This window comes from Sceloporus undulatus, chromosome 7 (assembly GCF_019175285.1).
Source record: "Sceloporus undulatus isolate JIND9_A2432 ecotype Alabama chromosome 7, SceUnd_v1.1, whole genome shotgun sequence".
NCBI lineage: Eukaryota > Metazoa > Chordata > Lepidosauria > Squamata > Phrynosomatidae > Sceloporus > Sceloporus undulatus.
The window spans coordinates 16,215,447-16,236,642 of NC_056528.1; the positions used below are offsets into that span (position 1 = coordinate 16,215,447).

General features: G+C 45.1%; 1 protein-coding gene across 5 annotated transcripts in view; it reads right to left on the reverse strand.

Annotated features, from left to right (window-relative positions):
• The window catches only part of KCNT1 (potassium sodium-activated channel subfamily T member 1), an 88,783-nt gene that overhangs the window by 60,918 nt on the left and 6,669 nt on the right, over window positions 1–21,196 (reverse strand). For all 5 annotated transcript variants that reach the window (XR_006105058.1, XM_042479682.1, XM_042479683.1 and 2 more), the window contains exon 2: window positions 12,511–12,681. Coding sequence is in view for 4 of the 5 variants with exons in the window: in XM_042479682.1 (XP_042335616.1) it covers window positions 12,511–12,681 (171 nt within the window). In the remaining variant the exon portion in view is untranslated. The remainder of the gene's footprint in view (window positions 1–12,510; window positions 12,682–21,196) is intronic.

Here is a 21,196-nt window from a genome sequence, read left to right on the forward strand (position 1 = left end):
CCTGGTAGCCTTCTTGCATGCTGCCCACCTGCCTTGGCATCCCCTGAGATTTGGTTCCAGGATCCTCCATGGATACCAAAATCCATGGATGCTCAAACTCTGTTAAATACAACGGCATAGTAAAATGGTGTCCCTTGTATAAAACGGCAAACATTTTGGAATGTATGTATTTGAAGGAACAACAACAACAACAACAACAACAACAACAACAACAACATTGGTCTGCGGGTCCGGAAGTAAGTCCGAGCGATCTCACAAAAACATATAGCAGCAGACAGCCACATCTGAAGTTAGATAACTTAGGAGCATCATAGAGAGACTGTATATATACTCCAGTCTCCGATGCCAAGATAACCTCCTGGTCCTGGGAGAGGATGATTATAAGGTAGCGATTTATGTCAAGATGCAACCAAGGCAACCTCATCTGCAGATGGGTGCTCCGGGCCTTCAAGCATTTCGCTGTGAATCATCTTGCCAAAAAAAGATTAGCCTCCCAACATACCCAGCAGGTTTTAATTTTCTTAAGCTGCGCTAGATCATCCCCTGTCTTTCCGAGGCTCATGCTGCGAGGACCATTGCTTATGCAACCGAGACAGCATTGGCCATGCATAGCAGAGAAAGAGCAGCCATCAACATGGGAAAACCTCTTACGACAGACTTTTTTAGGCAAGGGAAAGACCACAGAGATTTGTGTGGGGAGTCCAATGAAAGAATGAGCATGTTCGTTCTGGAAGGGAAATGGAAACAGGAGCGGAATGGGTTCTCTTACTGATTCTCCAGCTGCATACACAGAACCTCAAACATGAAGCATTCGTTGCATGCTGCAACATCATGTTGCAGTTCCTACTCTGTGGAAGCTGGTGGTTTCCATGTCTGTGGAGCAGTGAATCTGCTCTGGCTTTCTGGCTGGGACTTTCAAGATGTTAGCCAATGTGCTGGACCTCTTTGGAGAGGAAGGTTCCACATCTTGGGTATATTCTTTGCAGTTAGGGCTTAAACCCAGAGCGGATTTGATGCTCCACTGACATGGAAGCCACCAAGCAGGTGGTTCCAACCATTTCCTACTTCTTCATCATCAAAACAAAGAAATTGGTCCCAAACTCACATCCAGCATGTTTCCAGAGCTGAAGATACCGCTGAAGAAGAGACAACAGATTTGTCTTCTGTTTTACGTATGTTGCCTAATGGTTTTTTCCTAAGTCCGGCCAAAATCGTCTCTCTCCGCTTCACAATAAAATGACTCTGCAATTGTCCATCTTTACCAAGCGGCAGTCAAAACAGCAAGCCAAGAAAAGTCCTTATTAAAAATTAGGGGGGGGGGGGACAAATCCTGCAGGGAGTATTATTTTCATAGATTGTATTTAATTTGTTTAATGTCCGTTGGTTATTCCTAAGAGAAGAGCGAGGCTGGCAAGGAAGGACTGGGCTGAAAGGATGGGCATGGATTTTGCAGGAGGCAGAAGGAAAAGGCCCAAGACATTACTGGAGTCACAGTGGAAGTGGCACTGCAGCTACAATCTGAGTACAGGGTTTGTAGACAAGCCCTGCAAGAAAGTCTTTGCAACCCATGGTTCCCAAAGGCAGTTCACAGTTCAGGACTTAATTCTGTGCGTAATTCTCATGTGGTTGCTTTGCGCAGAAAACTAAAGATGAGGACTATGAGGCTAGTGACCTTTAGAGGGAGCCATCGGAGTACAAAACAAACGCACATGAACCCAGATGGATCAGATCTACAGGATCTGCCTCGATGTGAAAAACTGCCCACAAGGCTAAGGACATCGGCTGCAATGCAACCAGAAATTAAGGATGAGGAATTAAAGATAAGAAATTAAGGACTCTGGAGATAAGCAAATGTTCCTGTAGTAGAATATACCATGAAAAAACCTGCAACGAATGCCATAGAAAACTATATATTCTGAGCAGATATATGGATGGAATAAAGCATACTATAGACATAGAATATGTATTCTGAACAGATATATAGATGGAATAAAACACACTATAGACATAGGCTATAAATGAACAACAATAAAGACCTGAAAAGACCTTTACCACTCTTGGACACACTTCTACCCTGGAGATAAGTAAATGTTCCCATAATATCCAATGGCACTGAAATCCTGCAAAAGCAATAAGTCCATTGTGTTTCCTCTAGTGTAATTACATGAAGAATTTTTCATCCGCCAGTTTCCATATGAGACTCACATCCATCACTTGGACGAAGCCCAGCTGTTTTGGGAAAACCAAACAACACCCTCCACCGAACAGAACAAACCCGGTAAGAGAGTAAACACAAAAGAGTGGCATTTGGTGAAATGTAATTATATGTTCGATTCTGCTACAGAGAAGGTGGACATCTGTCTCCGAAATGGTCGCTACTGTCAGTTTCAATTTGGACGTTGCTGCGGCCAGAGGATGGTCAACAACCGCCGGCTCTCCAGCTGTCAGATTCAGCACCAAGCTATTCCCATTACTGATCCTGCCAGCCTCCTCATTCATTCAAACAAGAGAGGACAACAGTGCTGGATGTTGCTGGGTTGCAATTCTTATCAGCTAGTCAGCAACTGGAGGCTTGCATGTCAGTCAATTTGCTGAGGTTTAGATGAAATATTAAAGGAGCTATTGTTGTTGTGTGCCTTCAAGTCATTTCTGACTTATGGTGACCCAAAGGCGAACCTATCACAGGGTTTCTTTTCTTCGGTGGGGGATTGCCATCACTTTCCTCTGAGGCTGAGAGAGTGTGACGTGCCCAAACCCAGTGGGTTTACATGGCTGAGCCAGGATTCGAACCCTGGTCTACAGAATCATAATCCAATGCTGAAACAAGCACAACATGCTGCCTCTCAAAGGAGCTCAAAAGATTTCTGCACCTTGAGCCTCTATGTATCTGAAAACGTTGGATGGTTACCTGTTGGGATGCTTTAACTGTGGATTCTCTGCTTTGGCAAAGGCTTAGACTACGTGACCCTTGGCGTCTCTTGCATCTGGAGGGATGATATACACATAGTACCATCGAACATGATTTGTGCATGTTGTGCGGCCAGAGGACAAAAGTATCCCCAGGTTGGATCAGGCAAAACTATTTCCTCTGCCTGCACAATGATGCCTCCTTGTGGTGCATTTCCACCTTTCCAAATCAAAGAAGCCAATTGCAGAAGCCTTTGAAAAGAAATAAGAGTGAAGGGCATATGTTCTTAAAACCCACTCAGGGTGCATTTACACTGTAGAAATAACGCCACTTGGGCACCAATCACAAAACGGATATCCATACATTGTAACAACACAGCAGACCCTCAATGAACATGGACATTTGTAAAACTGCTCAATTCTGTTTCCCGCATGCATAAGTCCATCCATGAAGACGTACATCCAAGGCTGAATCCCAGCCATTTTTCTTTTCTTTTATCAATGTAGATGTCTTCAAATCTCTTGCAAAAAAACAAACTCGGTGCATCTGAAAGCTCTTACCCATCTCCTTTGCCTTGAGATAGGTTTTGCCCACCTGAAAACAACAGCCAAAGATTCTACCAAAAATACCAAGTTGGCAGGAAGGAGAATTGGGTGGATTGGCATTGCATCAGCAAAGTGGGGGGAAGAGAGGTCGAAATAAATCAGCGTTCTTTGTTCACTGAGGTTCCTACTGCACCGAACATGACCCATTCCTCCATGCTCTATGCTCCAAACCCTCTTGCACTGAACTTGAACATATATGACCCCCGCCGATCAACTAAAAGCCACTACAATGCAGGCTTAAGTGACTCGCTCATATGAAATTAAATAGAATTACAGGAACAATAGCTCATTCCATTCATAAACCATCAATCATATAAAATGTAAGAGCCTCTCTTCCCACCTGATCACAGCCAGGTTCCCTTTCTTCCTCCTGATGGGGGTTCTCATCATTCCTCATACCAAGATGAAGGAGGGAGAGAAAATCAGCGCAGCCTCAGAATTGGCCAATTTTCTGATTTCTTTTTGATGCTGATGGTAGGGAAGATGAAAACTATGGTGACAATGTGCTTTTCGGAAGCTCTGGTCCTGGCAAGGAACCTTTGCCAAAGCTTCAGATTGGTAACCAACAAAATACAGTGGACGGCATTCTGGTTTGGGACTTGTCGCTGATGTGTGGCTTCAAGTTGTGTCTGATGTTTGGCGACCCTACGGCAAACATCTCATGGAGGTTTCCTGGCACAATTTGTTCAGAGAGGGGTTGCCATTGCCTTCCTCTAAGGCTGAGAGAGTGTGATTTACCCAAGGTGGGTTTTCATGGCTGAGCAAGGATTCAAAGCTAGTCTCCCAGTGTCCTAGACCAACAATCAAACCACTATAGCATACTGCCTCTCGCATGGAACTTATAGTTTCTTAAACGGCCTTACATGTGCACAAAATCAAGCTAGCATGGCATAGTAGTATGAGCATTGGATAACTCTGGAGGCCATGGTTCAATTCCAAGCTCAGCCATGAAACCCACTAGGTAACTTTGGGCAAATTACTCTCTCTCAGTCTTAGAGGATGGTAATGGCCAACCTCTTCTGAACAAATCTTGCCAGGAAAATCCCATGATAAAGTCACCATAGGGTTGCCAGGAACGACTTGAAGGCACACAACACACACACACACAACATGCACAAAATTGAATGGAGGGGTTTTACAATGTGAAGTCAAAGGCTTTCATGGCTGGCATCCATAAATTTTTGTCGTTTTTTTGGGTCATGTTCTAGAAGAGTTTATTCCTGACGTTTCACCAGCATCTGTGGCTGGCATCTTCAGAGAATGCTGGCATGGAAGAGAGTGGTGTGGTTGTGTGTGTGTGTGTGTGTGTGTGTGTGTGTGTACTGTGTGACCATGTATATACCCCAAGTAGAAACGTAGGCCGAATAAACACATGCCAAGGAAGAGGGGGCTTTGATTCCGGCACTCACAGCATGGAGAGCTGGAACTGACTCATGTTTTTCTTTCGGAAAGAAAGGAAACAATGAAAGAAACATCACCCGCAACTCGCCTGGGTTTGGGGTTTTGTTGTTTTGGTTTGGATTTTTTTAAAAAATCTTTAATGAGTTCTATATTTACTTGGGTGGAACTGCAATTTCCACTTGAGAAGGCTGTCTCTCCCCGAGACAGTTAGAACGGCAAAAGAAACACACAACAGTGGGGCTTTTCTGACACGCAACCAATGCACAGAAAAGGACTGGAGTGCAAGATCATACCCACTGTCTCCACTTTTGACTTCAGTGGTGCACTTAAGTCATTTGGCGGCTCTAGGAATCAAATCTTTCTCTGTCTCAGCCTACCCAACTCCACAGGGTTGTTGTGCAATGACAATGGGGCCGGGAGAATCACATCTTGCCAAGACCTTCTAAGATACACCTGGCTTTTTTCCCCTCTGCTCTTCAGCACAGTTTGGAAACAATCCATTTTGGACTTCAAATCCCAGTATCCCCCACCTGAAAGTTGTAGTGCACCGCTACTCCCTTTCCTGAGCTTCGACCTCATTATTCTTAGCCACGGCGCATCTGTGCTGCCCCAAACAACTTGGAAGAAGCGTGCGCTGGAAAGGCAAGAAAGAGAATAAACCATTGGGGAGGAAAAATAAAGACTTATCCGCAGCTGCATGACGGCAAAATCTAGAGCGTGGATAATAGGAGGAAAAGATGCCTCAGCTGTTCAGCTGAGAAAGATCAGAGAGGGAAGGGAGAAGAGGAATCGGCCTTCCCGCTTTAGTCTCCCCTCCTCCACTTTTGGGTTAAATCCCCCAAGGCATCGGTTATGAAATGTCAGCAGAATCCTTGCTTGAAAAGAAGGAACGATAAACCCTTCACACAGAAGTCCCTTGGCTTCTTTCCATGGATGTTCATCTTTTCCCCTTGGGACAAAAGAACGTTATCGGACGCTGGGAAAATAAATCCAATCCCGAATTTGTGGCTACTGGACAATGACCCTAGTGGTCCCCAGCACCGATTTCTCAAAACAAGGCAATAAAAGCACAGGCAAGGGACCTGTAGGACTGTTTTGTCCGAATCACTGTGTTCCCAGCCATGCCAGGCTATCACTGAAAAATAAGTGAAAGATGGGATTTATTAGTTCAATAAAATGGGCCCAGACAGTCCATGGATGCCCCTCGCTTTTAAAACACACAAAACAAAACAACTCTTCAAGTGCTGTCCTGAAAGATTCCCATACACAAAACTTGTACAGTTTTTTAAATCACTATTCTGTTTCTGGGAAGGATAGGAAGCAGCTGTCTTCCTAAAGGGCTAGTGTGCAGGTATGTTTTCCCTCTCCAAATGAAACCTGCTGCAGAATTAAAGCGGTTTGACACCACTTTAACTGCCACGACTACAGCATCCTGGGAGTTGTAGGCTACCAGTCCTGAAAAGCACTAAAATCAAGACCCAGCAAATGCAAATGCAGGGTCAGGGGTTTTCCCAACAAACAATGGATCTCTAATTCAACAGACACAATTTCTCCTTGCATATCCTCCCACCCTGAGGCCTTGCCATTCAACAACAGAACAATACACAGATTAACATGGAAATTACTCATCTCAACCCAGGGTCACACAGTATGTATGTGTGTATGTGTGTGTGTGTGTGGGGGGGGGTGTGATAGCAAAGGAAAGCAACTTTTCCAAGTCATGTCTGTACAAATATATACCAGTAAATGGACCGAGAGGTTGAGATTGTCCATTGGGGGTGAAACTGTTCAGGAGGTGCTTTTTAAAAACTTGAATCCACCTTGATGCTCCTCTGACCAACAAGTGTGCTTTCCTGCAATACGTCTTTCATCTGGAACTATCAATAGCAACCCTGGCGGAGAGGCTTTTTTCATCTTTCCTCTTCATGCTGACACCAGAGAGAAACGTTGCCCTCTTCTATCTGTTCGGGCCAATCGCTCCCGCAGAACAGAAGCAAACCCAAATTGCCTTGACATTCAAATGCATCTGTGAATCAGCTCAACCTGAAGGAGGCAAAGCTCCAGATTGCCAGATAGGGAGAAAAAAATCCTGGCAAGCTTTAAAGCAAGCAAAACATTACCAAATTGTAGAGGTGTTACATACATCTTTCTTCACACTCCCTTTGGGAAGCATTATGGCAGAAAGGGGCGCTTGGTGGCACCTATGTCAGTGAGGCAATGAAACCACTCCGGATCCCTCAATCCATGTTGGGGTTTAATCTAAGATTAGAAGAGGAATTTTTAGGGCTCCTGCATCTTTAATAGACAGTTGAGCAGAAAGAGAGTTTGGCACCAATTTGGACTAGGCTTGCCGCATTGGACTATGACTCTGGAGACCAGAGGCTTGGCCACGAAACCCATTGCGTGGCCTTCAACAAGTCACACTCTCTCAGCCTCAGGGGAAGGCAATGGCAAACCTTCTCTGCACAAATCTTACCAATAAAATCCCATGATAGGGTCACCTTAGAGTTGCCATAAGTCAGAAGTGACTGGAAGGCACACAACACAAACACAAAGTGCCAGCAGGAGTCTGGCCTTCATATCTTGACCAAAAGGAAGGGAGCTATTTATGACTCTACCTTGAGCAGCACAATTGCTTGCAACAGTCCTAGCATCAAGCAAGTTGAATACTACCTGTGATCCAATAATCCTCCCCAACATCCACCAATAACCAATCTTCCTACCTTCCAATATCCAAATCTAACAGTTTCAAGTGGAATCACTATTTGCCTCTCTCATACTCTGCTCAATACAAGGGTTTAATGACGGTTGCAACCCAATTTATTCTTCCCTCCTTGGAGAGCCACCAAGAAAATAAAAACTCTCCCCCTCCACACTTTTAGCTGTCACCTTGGCATAGTAAGTGAGGCAAATAATTCTCATTATTATGCTCAGAGCTAATCACCATCAGCCCCGTTCGCTCTTTCCAAAGTGAACATGACTCCAGAGGCTTTGGGAGCTGTTGCAACTCTACTTCTCACTCTGGGAGCGCATTCAGCAAGAGAGAGAGAGGGAGGGAGAGAAGAAAATGGGCATGTTATTTTACACACATACACACACTCCGCTTAGACTAGCTTTCGGGAAAGATTAGGCATTTACAGCTATTGTGTGTCGTCTGAGTGGGTCACAGCTGGAGGGCCAGAAATGCAAGGAAAGCACTTCTAGCTTCTGTGTGCTCTCAAAAAAGGAAGAGAAAAAAGGAGGAAAGAATGAAGAGAAGGGAGAAGAGAAGAAAGGACAGGGAGGACAATGAGGAGAAGAAGAAGGAGAGGAAGGCTGAGTCTGCCCTGCAGAAATAATCCAGGTTTAAACAGAGGCTGGATGGCCATCTGTCAGTGATGCTTTGATAGAGAATTCCTGCATGGCAGGTGGTCAGACTGGATGGCCCTTGTGGTCTCTTCCAACTCTATGACTCTATGATGTTGTCACAACTTTCACTACCATTGCTGAATGCTATGGCATTCTGGGAATTGTAGTTTGTTGTGGCACCAGAGCTCCCCGACAGAGCAGGCTCACAAAACGACAGATCAAGGGCGCTTTATTGTGTCTGGTCTCTTCCCAATTCTATGATTCAATGACTCTACAATGGATGCCTGTATGTTGCAATGTCATGGCAGCCCCTAAGTGAATATGGAGGTAGCAAAATAACTCAGTTTCAAGTTTTCCACATATGTAAGGCCATTTACTACAATGGTAAGTCCCAAGCGAAATGCCAACCAACGTTTTGAAGCTCTACTGGGAACAAAACAGCCAAGGAGGACGAGAGAAAATGGCAGGTCGGAGAAAACCAAGGCCCTTTCTCCCCCACACCTTCCTTGCAAGATCCTTCCTTTTCTGCTCTGCAAGAGAGACATAGCAACCTGAAAAGTTCTCCACCTACGAAACACTCCATTTCATCCCTGCAACAAAATCCAGCTGCCACCCATGGATCGACACTGAGTTATTTCTTGTGAGACCCAATATCTTTTTCTGTGGGGGAAAACAATGCACCGTGTTGCATTGCAGATTATTGTGAGTCTAATGACTATGAGAAGCGCACATTTCACCGGAGTGCAGTCATTTCGTTATTGCTGTTTGCTTTAATTTGACTCCTTTTTTTTCTCTTTTCCTTTTCCTTTATTTTCGGGAACTCATTTGCAGCTAAGCAACTGTTATATGCTCCCTGTTTGGTTATAATTTTGCAGGCGCTTTAATAAATCATAGCAAACGGGGAGGGGGCGAAAGCAAACCCCAACCTCCACAAAACCATTTGCAAATTAAGATAATGAGTCTTTGACTCTCTCTCTCTCTCTCTCTCTCTCTCTCTCTCACACACACACACACACTCTCACATCCATGGACAATCTCACTCCAAAGCCTTGTTTACAGCCACTGAGACGAAAAGTGTCATCAACCATGAGAAATGGAAGATTCCCTGTTTATATGCGGCCAAGCATGCATGTCTCAAATGGATATCAACTGAGTGACCCTAAAAGCAGAAAGGAAAAAATCAGATGTGTGCAATTCTCTGGTTCCTTTCTCTCTCTCTGGGATTTAGTAACTTTCAGATGAAACTAACTCCACCAGAAGGTGTACAGAAAGAGAGCCAGCAAAATTTCGAGGCACCACGAGTTCTTCTTTGCCTCCAGTTGTACATTTACCAGTTATATTTACCATTTGGGAATGGGGAACATGGCTTACAGTTGTAAACCGCTTAGAGGCCGCTTAGGCGGTATGAAAAGGTATATCAATGAAGCTGCTATTGCTATTCCTAGCTGCTATTGACCCTACCACACTGCTGCAGAGAAACTTAATACAAGATGGAGGTTGTTGTTGTTGCTGCTGCTGCTGCTGCTGCTGTTGTTGTTGTGTGCTTTCAAATCATTTCTGACTTATAGCAACCCTAAGGCACCTGGTATTCATTGGCAGTCTCCCATCATTTATCGTTGTGTGCCCTGAGGTCATTTCTGACTTACAAAGACCCTAAAGTAAACCTATCATGGTTTGCTTTGGGGTTTGCTTATCATGGGGTCTTCTTGGCAAGTGTCTCCAGAAGGGTTTTTGCCATTACCATCCTCTGAGGTTGAGAGAGTGTGGCTTGCCTAGGGTCACCCAGTGGGTTTACATGGCCAAACAGGGATGTGAACTTCAGTCTCCAGAGTCATAGTCCAACACTCAAACCATTACATGAAATCACTACACCACACTGGTTCTCACATTGCACACGCAAGCAATTTCTCTGTGTGTATCTATGTGCAACTTGACTTCAACAGCCTTGAATGGAATGGAAAAGTTCTCTGCTGGACTAAGACGTCCAACCAACTTCCACAGGGGAACTTGATGCTTCCATTAGACCAGTGGTTCCCAAATGCTGGTCCTCCAGATGTTTTGCACTTCAGCTCCCAGAATTCCTCACTGCTGGCCAAGTTAGCTGGGTCTATTGGGCGCTGAAGTCTAAAACACCTGGAGGACTAAAGTTTGGAAATCACTGCAGTTAGACACTAACAGAATTGCAGCTTGGTTCAGGTCTTGGCGATGGAGTGGTCCAACTAAGCAAGACGAAAGGAGACAAGAGGCCATTGGAGTGGAATGAGGGAAGCCCTCTGAAGCTAGCAAAAGGAAAAGGAGATTGAACAGATGAAAGAGTGCCAACTTTCCTGAGCTCATCCCAAGGCAACAAAGAGATTTAATCAGACAGGAAGCCGTGGAAAGGAAGTCTGGAGAAGATCTCATCTAGCTTGATTTGATTTATTTGATAGATCACTTGCCCTTCCTCAAGACAGCTTACAAGCTACTTGATAAAACACCAGCACATCACCCGATGCAAATACCAAAAGTCACCAGTTTTCTGGTGCTCACATGCCTTGGACTATGACTCTGGAGGTCAGGGTTTGAATCCCAGCTTGGCCATGGAAACCCACTTTGGGCAAGTCACACTCTCTCAGCCTCAGAGGATGGCAATGGCAAACCCCTTATGAAGAAACTTGCCAGGAAAACCCCATGGTTGGGTTTGCCATAAATTGGAAACGACCTGAAGGCACACAAAAACAACAAAAGACACAGCCCTAGCTTTTGTATCGATTTTTTTAAAAAAATTACTTCATTTATATTATGATTCTCCTCTGACAGAATTCAAGGCTGTAGTCATGGCTCTCTGTTCCTTGTCCTTACAACTTTTTCCTCACAGCAACCCTGCAAGGGAGATCAAACAAGACCTGGAAAATCAGGCTTCAGGGCATTAAGCGCCCTTTAAGAATGGTCCTTTTCAGCACCTTGGAAGAGGAAGAAATAGGAAGGTGCTCAAGAGAAGATGCAGAAAGGTGAAATGGGGCAGCCTGGACTCTGGAGAGTGCAACCAGAAAAGCATTAAGTGCATCTTTCCCTGCTCAGCTTAAAAGTCTGCATCCAAAGAGGGTGAAGATCAAGGAAAGGGTTCAGGGTGCACTTTGGAAGGGTCTCTTTCAACATCTTGGAGAGCACATTGCATGAAGAGCAAAGGAATAGGACACTGTTCAAAAGGCAGTGCATAAAGTCGACATGGGGAAGTCAGGACTCTTAGAGAGCACCACCAGGAAAGGATGGAGCACATCTTTCCACGCTGAGCTTATAAATCCAATCCAATGACAGAGAAAATCAAAGAAGGGCTTTCCGGATGCACTTTGGGAAGGGTCCCTTGGAAAGGGCAGTGCATAAAGGGCCAGGGGAAATAGACAGCTCAGCAGGCGGTGCGTAAAGGCAAGCACAGTCTGCTGGGAAGCACAACTGGGACAGGATCCAGTGCAGCTTTCCCCAAAGGGCTTCAAACTCTGAGTCTAAAGACAGAGAGACTCAGGCTTTGGGAAGGATCCTTTTCAGCACTTTGGAGAGCGCAGCACATAAAAGGAGAGGGAAGAGGAAGGCGCGTCAAGGCCAAAAGCAGAGGTCAGCACCCTGGAGAGCTCCCCCCAGCTTTTGCACGTCAGGATCCCACTTTCTCCATTCCCCAACACGTGTCTCTCCACCTTCCGAGTCCTGGGTGCCTTTCCCACGGTCCTTCTGCCATCCTCCCCTCTCCTTCCCTTTCATTCCTTTCTTTCGCCATCCCTTACCTTTCCTTTTCTCCATCCCTTCCTTTCCTTTCCTCTTTACTTTCTTCCATACTCTGCTTTCTTTCCCTTTTCTCTCTCTGTCTCACTCTCTCCCTGAGTCCCTTCCCTCTCATTTCTCCATCCCTTCCCTTCTCTTTGTCCCTTCCCTTCCTCTCTTTTCTTTCTTTCTTTCTTTCTTTCTTTCTTTTTTTCTCTTTCTGCACCACTCTCTCCCTTATCTTACCTTTCTCCATCCCATCCCTTCTGTCCCGTCCTCTCTCTTTCTTCTTCCCCTTTTCTCTCTCTGCACCACTCTCTCCCTTCCCTTCCCTTTCTTTCTTTCTTTCCTTTCTCTCTCTCTGCATCACTCTCTCCCTTCCCTTCCCTTCCCTTCCTTCCCTTCCCTTCCTCTATCCCATTCTCTTTCTCTTCCCCTTCTCCATCCCATCCCATCCTCTTCCTCTGCCTCCATCCCTTCCTTTCCCATCCCCAAGAGCCCCTCTCTCCTTACCTGTCGTCGTTCTGGAAGCTCTGGTCCCCCAAAAGTAAGTCCCGGAACCGGTAGCGAGGCGGCAGAGGGAGGACTTCGGAGTCCACCTCGGTCATGGTCAAGGAGGAGATGTCCAAGATGAGTCCACTCTTGTGGCTGCCTCCTCTGTAACCTCCTGGGGAGGACTTGAGCCTAGGAGGAAGGAGAGGGGGGTGAGTGGAGGGAGCCAGGCTGAGAGAGAGAGAGAGAGAGAGAGAGAGAGAGAGAGATGCTCCTCTGTTCTCCTCTTCTCCTCCTTTTGCTGGACCCAAGCCAGATGCTCCAGCCCCTCCTTGCTTCCCCCCTTTGGAGTCAGCTGAAGCTTCCCTTTGGCTCTGGAGGAGGCTCCTTGTGCTTCTGGGTTGTTGCTTTCAAGGAATGACCAAGACCTTCAGCATGATCCAGGCAACAGACTCAGAGAATCACAGGACTTGGAAGAGATTCCTAAAGGGCACCCAGTCAAACTCCCCTTTGCCATGCAGTATTATTATTATTATTATTATTATTATTATTATTATTAAGCATAAAAAGACATACAGATGCAAAGACACCGACATCTATATGCACTCGTCTATCGTCCAGTCATACATAAAAAATATTAAAAGAAAGGAAAGAAAGTAAATTGACATAAATAATCTTTAGTCAACATATATCTAAAACATATCTTTGTTAGAGTAATTTTTTACTTGACTATGTTACTGTACATGTATTAACCATTTTCTGCTTTCACCCCACTTTATCATCGCAACAGAAATTGATCAAATAAGGATCACAATCAATTTCAAGGGGGAACGGCGGTCCTATAACCCGATTTACAATTCGTAGTAAATTGTAGTGGGAATGACTCCTAAATTACCCTTGAAGGATTGGTACCTTCATTTCTTTCCCTGTTAAGATCACTCTATTCTTTTCCTTCCTATCCAAAAATCTCTTACCTTTCTACCTACGACATACACATACCTTCAGCTACTTTCTCTTGCCTTCTACAACGTACTAAACCTTCTGGTATCTAGCCTCCTTGATCTTCCAATCCTTCCATCTCATGAGTATCATCAAAACAACAACAACAACAACACAGCAACCTTCATTCCTTCGTAACCTTCCTTCCTAAATATTATTTTACCACATTCATTCCTCAGCTTCTTCTCCTGCTGTCTTTGACAACCAAAGCAATCCTAAGAGGTGGCCATCCATTGAAGGCAGTGGTTCCCAAACCCTGGTCCTTCAGGTGTTTTGGACTTCAACTCCCAGAGGTCCCAGCCAAGCTGGCCAAGGGTCAGGAATTCTGGGAGGTGAAGTCCAAAATACCTAGAGAACCAAGGTTTAGATCTAAGGAGACTCCCCAAGGCAGGCTCTTAACCATCAGGAGGTTCTTCCTAAGGTTGAGGTGGAATCTCTCAAGGTTTAAATCCTCCTCCTTCCTTCCCAAGATAAAGCGAGCCTCACACAAGCCCTATCCAGCATCACTCACTGTGTCCATACCTCTTGTGGGTAGACTAAGTGGCTCCAGGTGTTTTGGACTTCAACTCCCAGAAGCCTCAGCCCACTTGACCCACAGTCAAGAATACTGGGAGCTGAAGTCCAAAACATCTGGAGGACCCAAGCTTGGGAACACCTGCCCTAAAGGCACCAGATCCCATCTGATTTCTTGGAAGCTAAGCAGGGTCAGCCTTGGTTAGTACTTGGTTGGGAGACTGCCAACCAATTCCAAGGGCTGTAGGTTCTCTTCCAGAGGAAGGCACTGGCAAAACTACTTCTGTGTATTCTTTGCTTAAGAAACCCTGTGAAATTCATGGGGTCACCATAAGCCAACAGGAGACTTGTAGGCACATGGAATAGTGGCTTGAGAGTGCTGGGTTGTGTCTCTGGAGCTCAGGTTTCAAATCCCCACTTGGCTGTGAAACCCATTGGGTGACCATGAGCAAGTCACACTCTCTCAGCCTCAGGGGAAGGCAATGGCAAACCTCCTCTGAACAAATCTTGCTAAGAAAACCCCAGGATAGGTTTGGTTTTTATCCCACCTTTGTTCCAACACTGCTAAAATACAATCCCAGAGACCCATCTCAGATTTGAATTTGGATCATAGATGGTGGGAAAGGAGGCTCTCCAACCTACTCCAGTTGGCCACATATGTTTCTTTAGTTGTGAACCACATAACCAAAGATTTTCCTACTTTCCTTCCCACTCCAGTGCCCTTCCGTACTTTACAACTGCTTCTATATTCCCGATATGTTAAGAGTGAAAGAAATCCATCAAGAAAAAGAGAGAGACTCTGAGCATGTGCAGTTTGATATTTTACACTGCTTTGAGTCATGGCACCATCAGGAATGCAGGGACCAAATCAGATTTGTTTCTGCTTCTATGTACATCAATGCGGGAACGAACACCCTTTTGTTATGCCAAAGGATGTATGGGTATGTTTTTAAAAGCAAAAATGAAATGAACATCTGTGGCCATGCGCATGTTAGGCCAGCTGCCCTTCTTATATAACACCATGGTTAAAAATAAGAAAGATCTGCTTTTTAATCTAAACTGGCCTTTGCTTGCTACCTGGCTGCAGCAGAGGGACCTTTTAATGGGGGTGCTATATTTTTGCTTTCCCCGTGACGTTTTAAATGCGTTTCCAACTGTTTTAGTGTTTTAATAGTTTTGTTATTTAATCACTTCCATAATTTTGCACTATACATCTTTCTAGAAGCAGTGCGCTTTAGACTACGCTGCTAGCCACCCAGGGTCCCATATGGAGAAAAAGCTGGGGGGCACATTAAATACATTTTAGTGAAGATCCTACAATGAGGAGCTGGAGTTACACACCACCCCTCTGGGAATGACTGGCAATGCCAAGTGCGCATGCACATGTGCGATGCGCAAGTAATGTGCATAGGCACGCAACCCATAAAGCATGCAATTGTGCATCCATGCACAATGCACACCCATGCACAATGTGTGTCCATGTGCAATGGCAACACATGTGCAACGGCCCTATCCGCTGCCAGATAAGTTGGGCTCAAATTTGAGTCTCTATTCTGATCCTGAGGTCCAACCTAACACAGTCAAACATCCACACACAGGCAGATGTTCACCAAAGGAGGGGAGAAGGTGATGAGGCTCCAAGCAAAGGCTTTTAAATAGAAACAATTCCTGTTTTAGAAGTAGAGGATCCAGAAAAGGGTTTCGAAGATGCACCTTTTCCAATTTTAGCAGCCCAGGTGCCTCTCAAGATCACTTGCCAGCTTCTCAAAAGTCAACTAGTTCTCCTTAAAGCAGCAGAAAGCATCTGATGTTTCTGCTGATGGTTGATCCAAGGAGCCAAAGGAAGCTGTTCCTCATCACTTTCTGCCCATCCTTTGCCAGTTCAGTGTGCCTTTGCTTAATTCTATTCCCTCCTGAGCAAAAATTGTGGATTCCTTTTTCCTTCTCCTAGACTTGGTGCCAGCTGAGCTTCATTCATGCCCCTTGCAAGCATTTAAAATCAATGATCGGTTTGACCTTCTCACTAAAGTTTCTGAAGATCTCTCAACTTACTCTCTTGCTCTGCCAGCATCTCCAACTCCAAAGTATCATACGAAACAAAGACCCAAGTTAGCACCAAGAAGGACAACACAGAAGTAAATAGCATTTTTAGAAAGCGGTCAAAGAATATTAGTTTGTTTTAGAAAAAGACACAACACACAAAATAATTTGCGTGGGATTCAAGGTGGCATACAGCCATCTAAAAACTCAGGACGGATTTTAAAAACTATGAATACAAAAGTTAAAATACTATGAAACCCAACAAGTTAAAGCGCATTTAAGACATAATAAAACAGAAGCACAATGTATGTATTTATGAGCCTTCAAGTCACCTACCAACTTATGGTGACCCCATGAATTTAATAGGGTTTTTAAGGCAAGGAATACTCATAGGTGGTTTTTCCAGTTATGTACCTTGTATTTATTGGTGTTCTCCCATCCTTTATTGTTGTGTGCCCTCAGGTCATTTCCGACTTATGGAGACCCTAAGGTGAAGCTATCATGGGTTTTTCTTGGCGAGTTTCTTCAGAGGGGGTTTCCATTGCCATCCTCTGAGGCTGAGAGAGAGCACCTTGCCCCAGTGGGTTTATAGGGCTGAGCCAGGATCCGCACCCTGGTCTCCAGAGTCATAGACCACTACACACTTCTCCCCCCAAAAAGACCGATCAAAAAGGCCCACCAAATATTGGCTCAGGGATAGTCTAGCAGACACTAACCTCATCAGCTTTTGAGCAAGATCACCCCGCCTGGAATAACATCTCACCATCATCCGGAGCACCAGAAGACCAAGACCAAGCCTTGGAGATGCAAGGGACACATCTTTTCCAATCAAATGCAGAAAAAAACCTCCAGCAAACCTCTCCCGCTGTGTTTGCGGTCGGAGAGAGAATCCATTTGGAAAAGGTCACCTCCTCCTTCAAGGATGGATCGTCCTGTGTTCACCTTGTTCAGAAGCAGAGCAGGGAGTAATATTTTTATTTCCTTCTTTCCCAGCCTCTGAGTTTGCCTTTTTGACAGATCCTCTCTCATTCGCTCTCATTCTCTCTAGGCAATCTTGATTCCCAAGGACAAAGAAGGTCCGCTGGGATGACAGGCCTTTGTGACTAAAAGAGAAAGATCACGGATGGAGACAAGCCAGGCAGATCCCACGCCAGAAAGCAATCGAAGCCATGTCCGTCTCTGTGGCTACCAGACCCACGGGTGCCTCCTGGAGCCACGTGGGGCTGGCTGGTGATGCAAGGAATGAAATAACCCACTTCTTTGGAAAGGAGCCAGAACACCCTCCCTTTGCTCTAAATGCTCACCGGTTATCTCTTCTCCACACATAGCCTTGTTATTATTCAGAGGTTGAGCTGGGCATCACAGTTCCAGAGGGATACTGACAAGCCGGAGCATGTCCAGAGGAGGGTAACCAAAATGGTGAACGGTCTGGAAGCCATTAAGCCCTATGAGGAGCGGTTCAGGGAGCTGTTTAGCGTGGGGAAGAGAAGGTGAAGAGGTGACATGATCACCAAGTTTTAATATTTGAAGGGATGTTATGTTGAGGATGGAGCAAGATTGTTTTCTGCTGCTCTAGAGAACAGGACTCAATTCTGATTGAACTCATTGGATTCAAACTACAGGGAAAGAGATTCCACCTCAACGTTAGGAAGAGATTCCCAATGGTAAGAGCTGGTTTAAGGAGTGACACGACAGTCATCTTTAAATATTTTGAAGGGCTGTCATGTTGAGGATGGAGCAAACTTGTTTTCTGCTGCTCTAGAGACCAGAATTCTGATTGAACTCCATGGATTCAAACTACAGGGAAAGAGATTCCACCTCAACATTAGGAAGAGGTTCCCAGTAGTAAGAGCTGGTTTAAGGGGTGATATGATAGTCCTGTTTACATTTTTGAAGGGACGTCATGTTGAGGATGGAGCAAGCTTGTTTTCTGCTGCTCCAGAGACTAGGACACATAGCAATGGATTCAAGCAATGGGAAAAGAGATTCCACCTAAATATTAGGAAGAACGTCCTGATGGTAAGAGCTGTTTGACAGTGGAAGTCATTGCCAGGGAGTGATGGAAGCTCCTTCTTTGGAGGTCATCTGTTGGGGATGCTTTGATTGTGTCTTCCTGCATGGCAGAATGGGGTTGGATTGGATGATCTTTGGGGGTCTCTTCCAAGTCAATGAAGGGAGAAAAAGGCCAGGTGATCACAATCTTTGGTTACCTGAGGTCCATCACTCCAACCATTACATCATGCTGGCTCTCCCATACTTCAATACCTTGATAAGATATCTTTTCAAAATACCTCTCCTGCCCTGTATTAATGAAGCATCTCAGTGTGTACTGAAATGGGGGCTTTCAGAAAGCAGATGGGAAAGTGGAGGTGGGTTGGAAATGCAGTTTCCCACTGATTTCCCAAGCGGCATTTCCCCAGCTATAAAACCTTTTACAGGGGAAGACTATGGTGTGCCCCCTTCTACTCCAAAGCAAACTTATTATTACACACACACACACATACAAAGGAAATGGCTAGGAGCCCTAAATCTCTGGATGGAAAGGTCACTGAAGATGGGCTTGCTGGTTTTTCCGGAGGCAGGCACTTGAATAGAGGAGGCTGAGAAATATTTAAAGAACGGTAATTGCGGCTCGGTATGGAAAGCCATAAATATCGCAGCCGTTAAGTGAGACTTCCAAGGAAGAGCTGATCTCCCCAGGAAGGTTGGCAAAACAGCCCCGGCTGCAAGAGAAAGAGTCAGAGGTGGCCTTTTGCTCGAAACGAAAGGCCTAGACACTTTCATGAGGCAGAATCTTATTCAGGGTGTTGTTTCACAATGAAAACAATCCACATGGCTGTGTGCATGAAGTCGAGCCATTCACTGTATCGCCCAGTTCCTTGCTCTCTGTAAATGAGTTGTAAAGGAATTCAGAGGATGCATAAAATGCTCAAATGTGAGGATCCTAAAACAAGAAAAGCTGACAACTTGCAAAGGTCATCACTGCCAATCCAATTTCACCCTCCGCGTCTCTTTAGCAGCCGGTCCCCCGATAACTTGCCAACTGCCCGGCGTTATTTGAGAAGGGAACGCACCCTTAGCTATATGTTTTGGACACAGGGAAACTTGAACTCCAGTAAACCTTGCCTGCTGGATCTATTCCTCCAAAAGAGCCGTGTCTCCTTCCCTCCCTGAGCTTTGCAAATCCCAGGAGTAAGCCATTTTCAGGAAGTCAGAGAAAAGTCCATTTGGCTCAAAGAAGCAACCGATCGCTCTTTGTCAAGAGTTATATGGAGTCCTGGGATTTCCCAGATTGCAATTCCAGTAAGTCAAGCTCAACCATGAGGCAAAACGCATTTGTTTCTGGAAAAATAATTGGGTGTCTGTTTTATTAATCACAGCAGCCTGGGCATTTATTTGTCTTGACTGAATATTAAAAGATTCACTTTAGCCCTCATTTATTATAGGCCAGACGGACGGACGCTTAACAGCTCCAACAAACAGAGTTGCAAACCACAATCACTTCTTCTAGGGTGGCCTTCCCCATCCTAGTGTCCTGCAGGCATGTCAGATCACAATTCCTATCATCCTCTTGTGTCCTGTTGCTGGGAAAGATGGATGTTGCAGTCCAACGTGTCTGCAGAGGAGAAGGTTGCATCCATTTTTATAAACATTTGTTGTTGTTATTGTGTCCCTTCAAGTCATTTCCAACTCATGGCAACCCTAAGGTGAACCTATCATGGTTTACCATTGCTTTCCCCTGAGGCTGAGAGAGTGTGACTTACCCAAGGTCAACCAATGGGTTTCATGGCCAAGCTGGGAATTGAATCCTGGTCTCCAGAGTCATAGTCTAAAACTGAAACCACTATGCCATGCTATACCCAGCTCAAAACACCTGCAAAAGTCAACGCAGTTCCATACTAACGAAATATGGCATATTGACGAAATTTTGGAGCGTTTAAAAACAACATTTTCCTGGAACTAGGAATGCTTCTGAAATTTCCTCTCCATTCCTGGACTTTCAGACGCACTCATTTTGCTTCGAAAGGGCAACTAATGCATTAGGAATCTATCCAAACTGCAGCAGCATCTCATAGACCGGCGTTAATACAGCTCAACCCAGCATTTAAATCAGCATTTTCCCCCAGTCATATATTCTCATGGCTCTTATTCATTTTCCCCTCCAGCAAAACTCAAAACAATCCGGTTAGCTTATTGAAAAACTGCATGAAAAATGGCCTCAATTTCAACCTGATCTCTGCCTAAAATGACTGCTGTGATGAAGCAAGAACCTCTCCAAAGTTTCTCAGATATAAAGCAGGTAACTGGGTCCCTTACGTGTTGTTGATATTTTGCTTTTCGGCAGGGATCGCTGTCTCTGGAATCAACATGGTCCTCTTCTTTCGGCACTCTTGGATACGATGAACAGGTGCAGATCCTTCCCAGCTAAACCCGGCATGGGGCTTCTTAAATATTTGCCTGTGGAACCAGTATTTTCCCAGCCTAATCTACCTGGGGATGTTGACATGTGGGCAGCCAAAGGTCAGCTTAGATAACCCACTGAGGAAGGAAAGGAGGCAAGAAGGATGCCTGGTATCTTCAGTGTAAAGGTTTGAGTGTCGGACACTAGAAGACGGAGGGAATGAGAGCATGAATCCTCAGCAAGCCATGGAAAGCCTTTGTTTATTTATTGGTCACCTTTTTCCCAGAGTGAGACACAAGGCAGCTTGCAGAGTGGGACGCAAGGCAAGTCACATTCTCTCAGCCTCAGAATAAAGCAATGCAAAACCTCCCCGGAATAAACCATGCCAAGAAAGCCTCAGGATAGGGTTGCTGCAACTTGAAGCCAACGTACAACCTCATTCCCACTACCTTTAACATCGGATCGTGAATTGGTTTGAACAGGTAGAAACGACCCTGGTTCCCACTTAATCCAAATCGCTGAAGCCATGCTCTAGAAGACCCTTGCCCCTAAAGCAGCTCAGAAACGGCTTTTTAAAAGACACGGATAAAATGCATATACAGTCGGCCCTCCTTATCCACGGATTTTTTATCCATGGATTCAAGCATCCAAAGCTTGAAAACATTCCAAAAAAGTATACGTTCCAAATAGCAAACCTATAAGGGACACCATTTTGCTTTGCCATTATATTTAATGGGACTTGAGCATCCACGG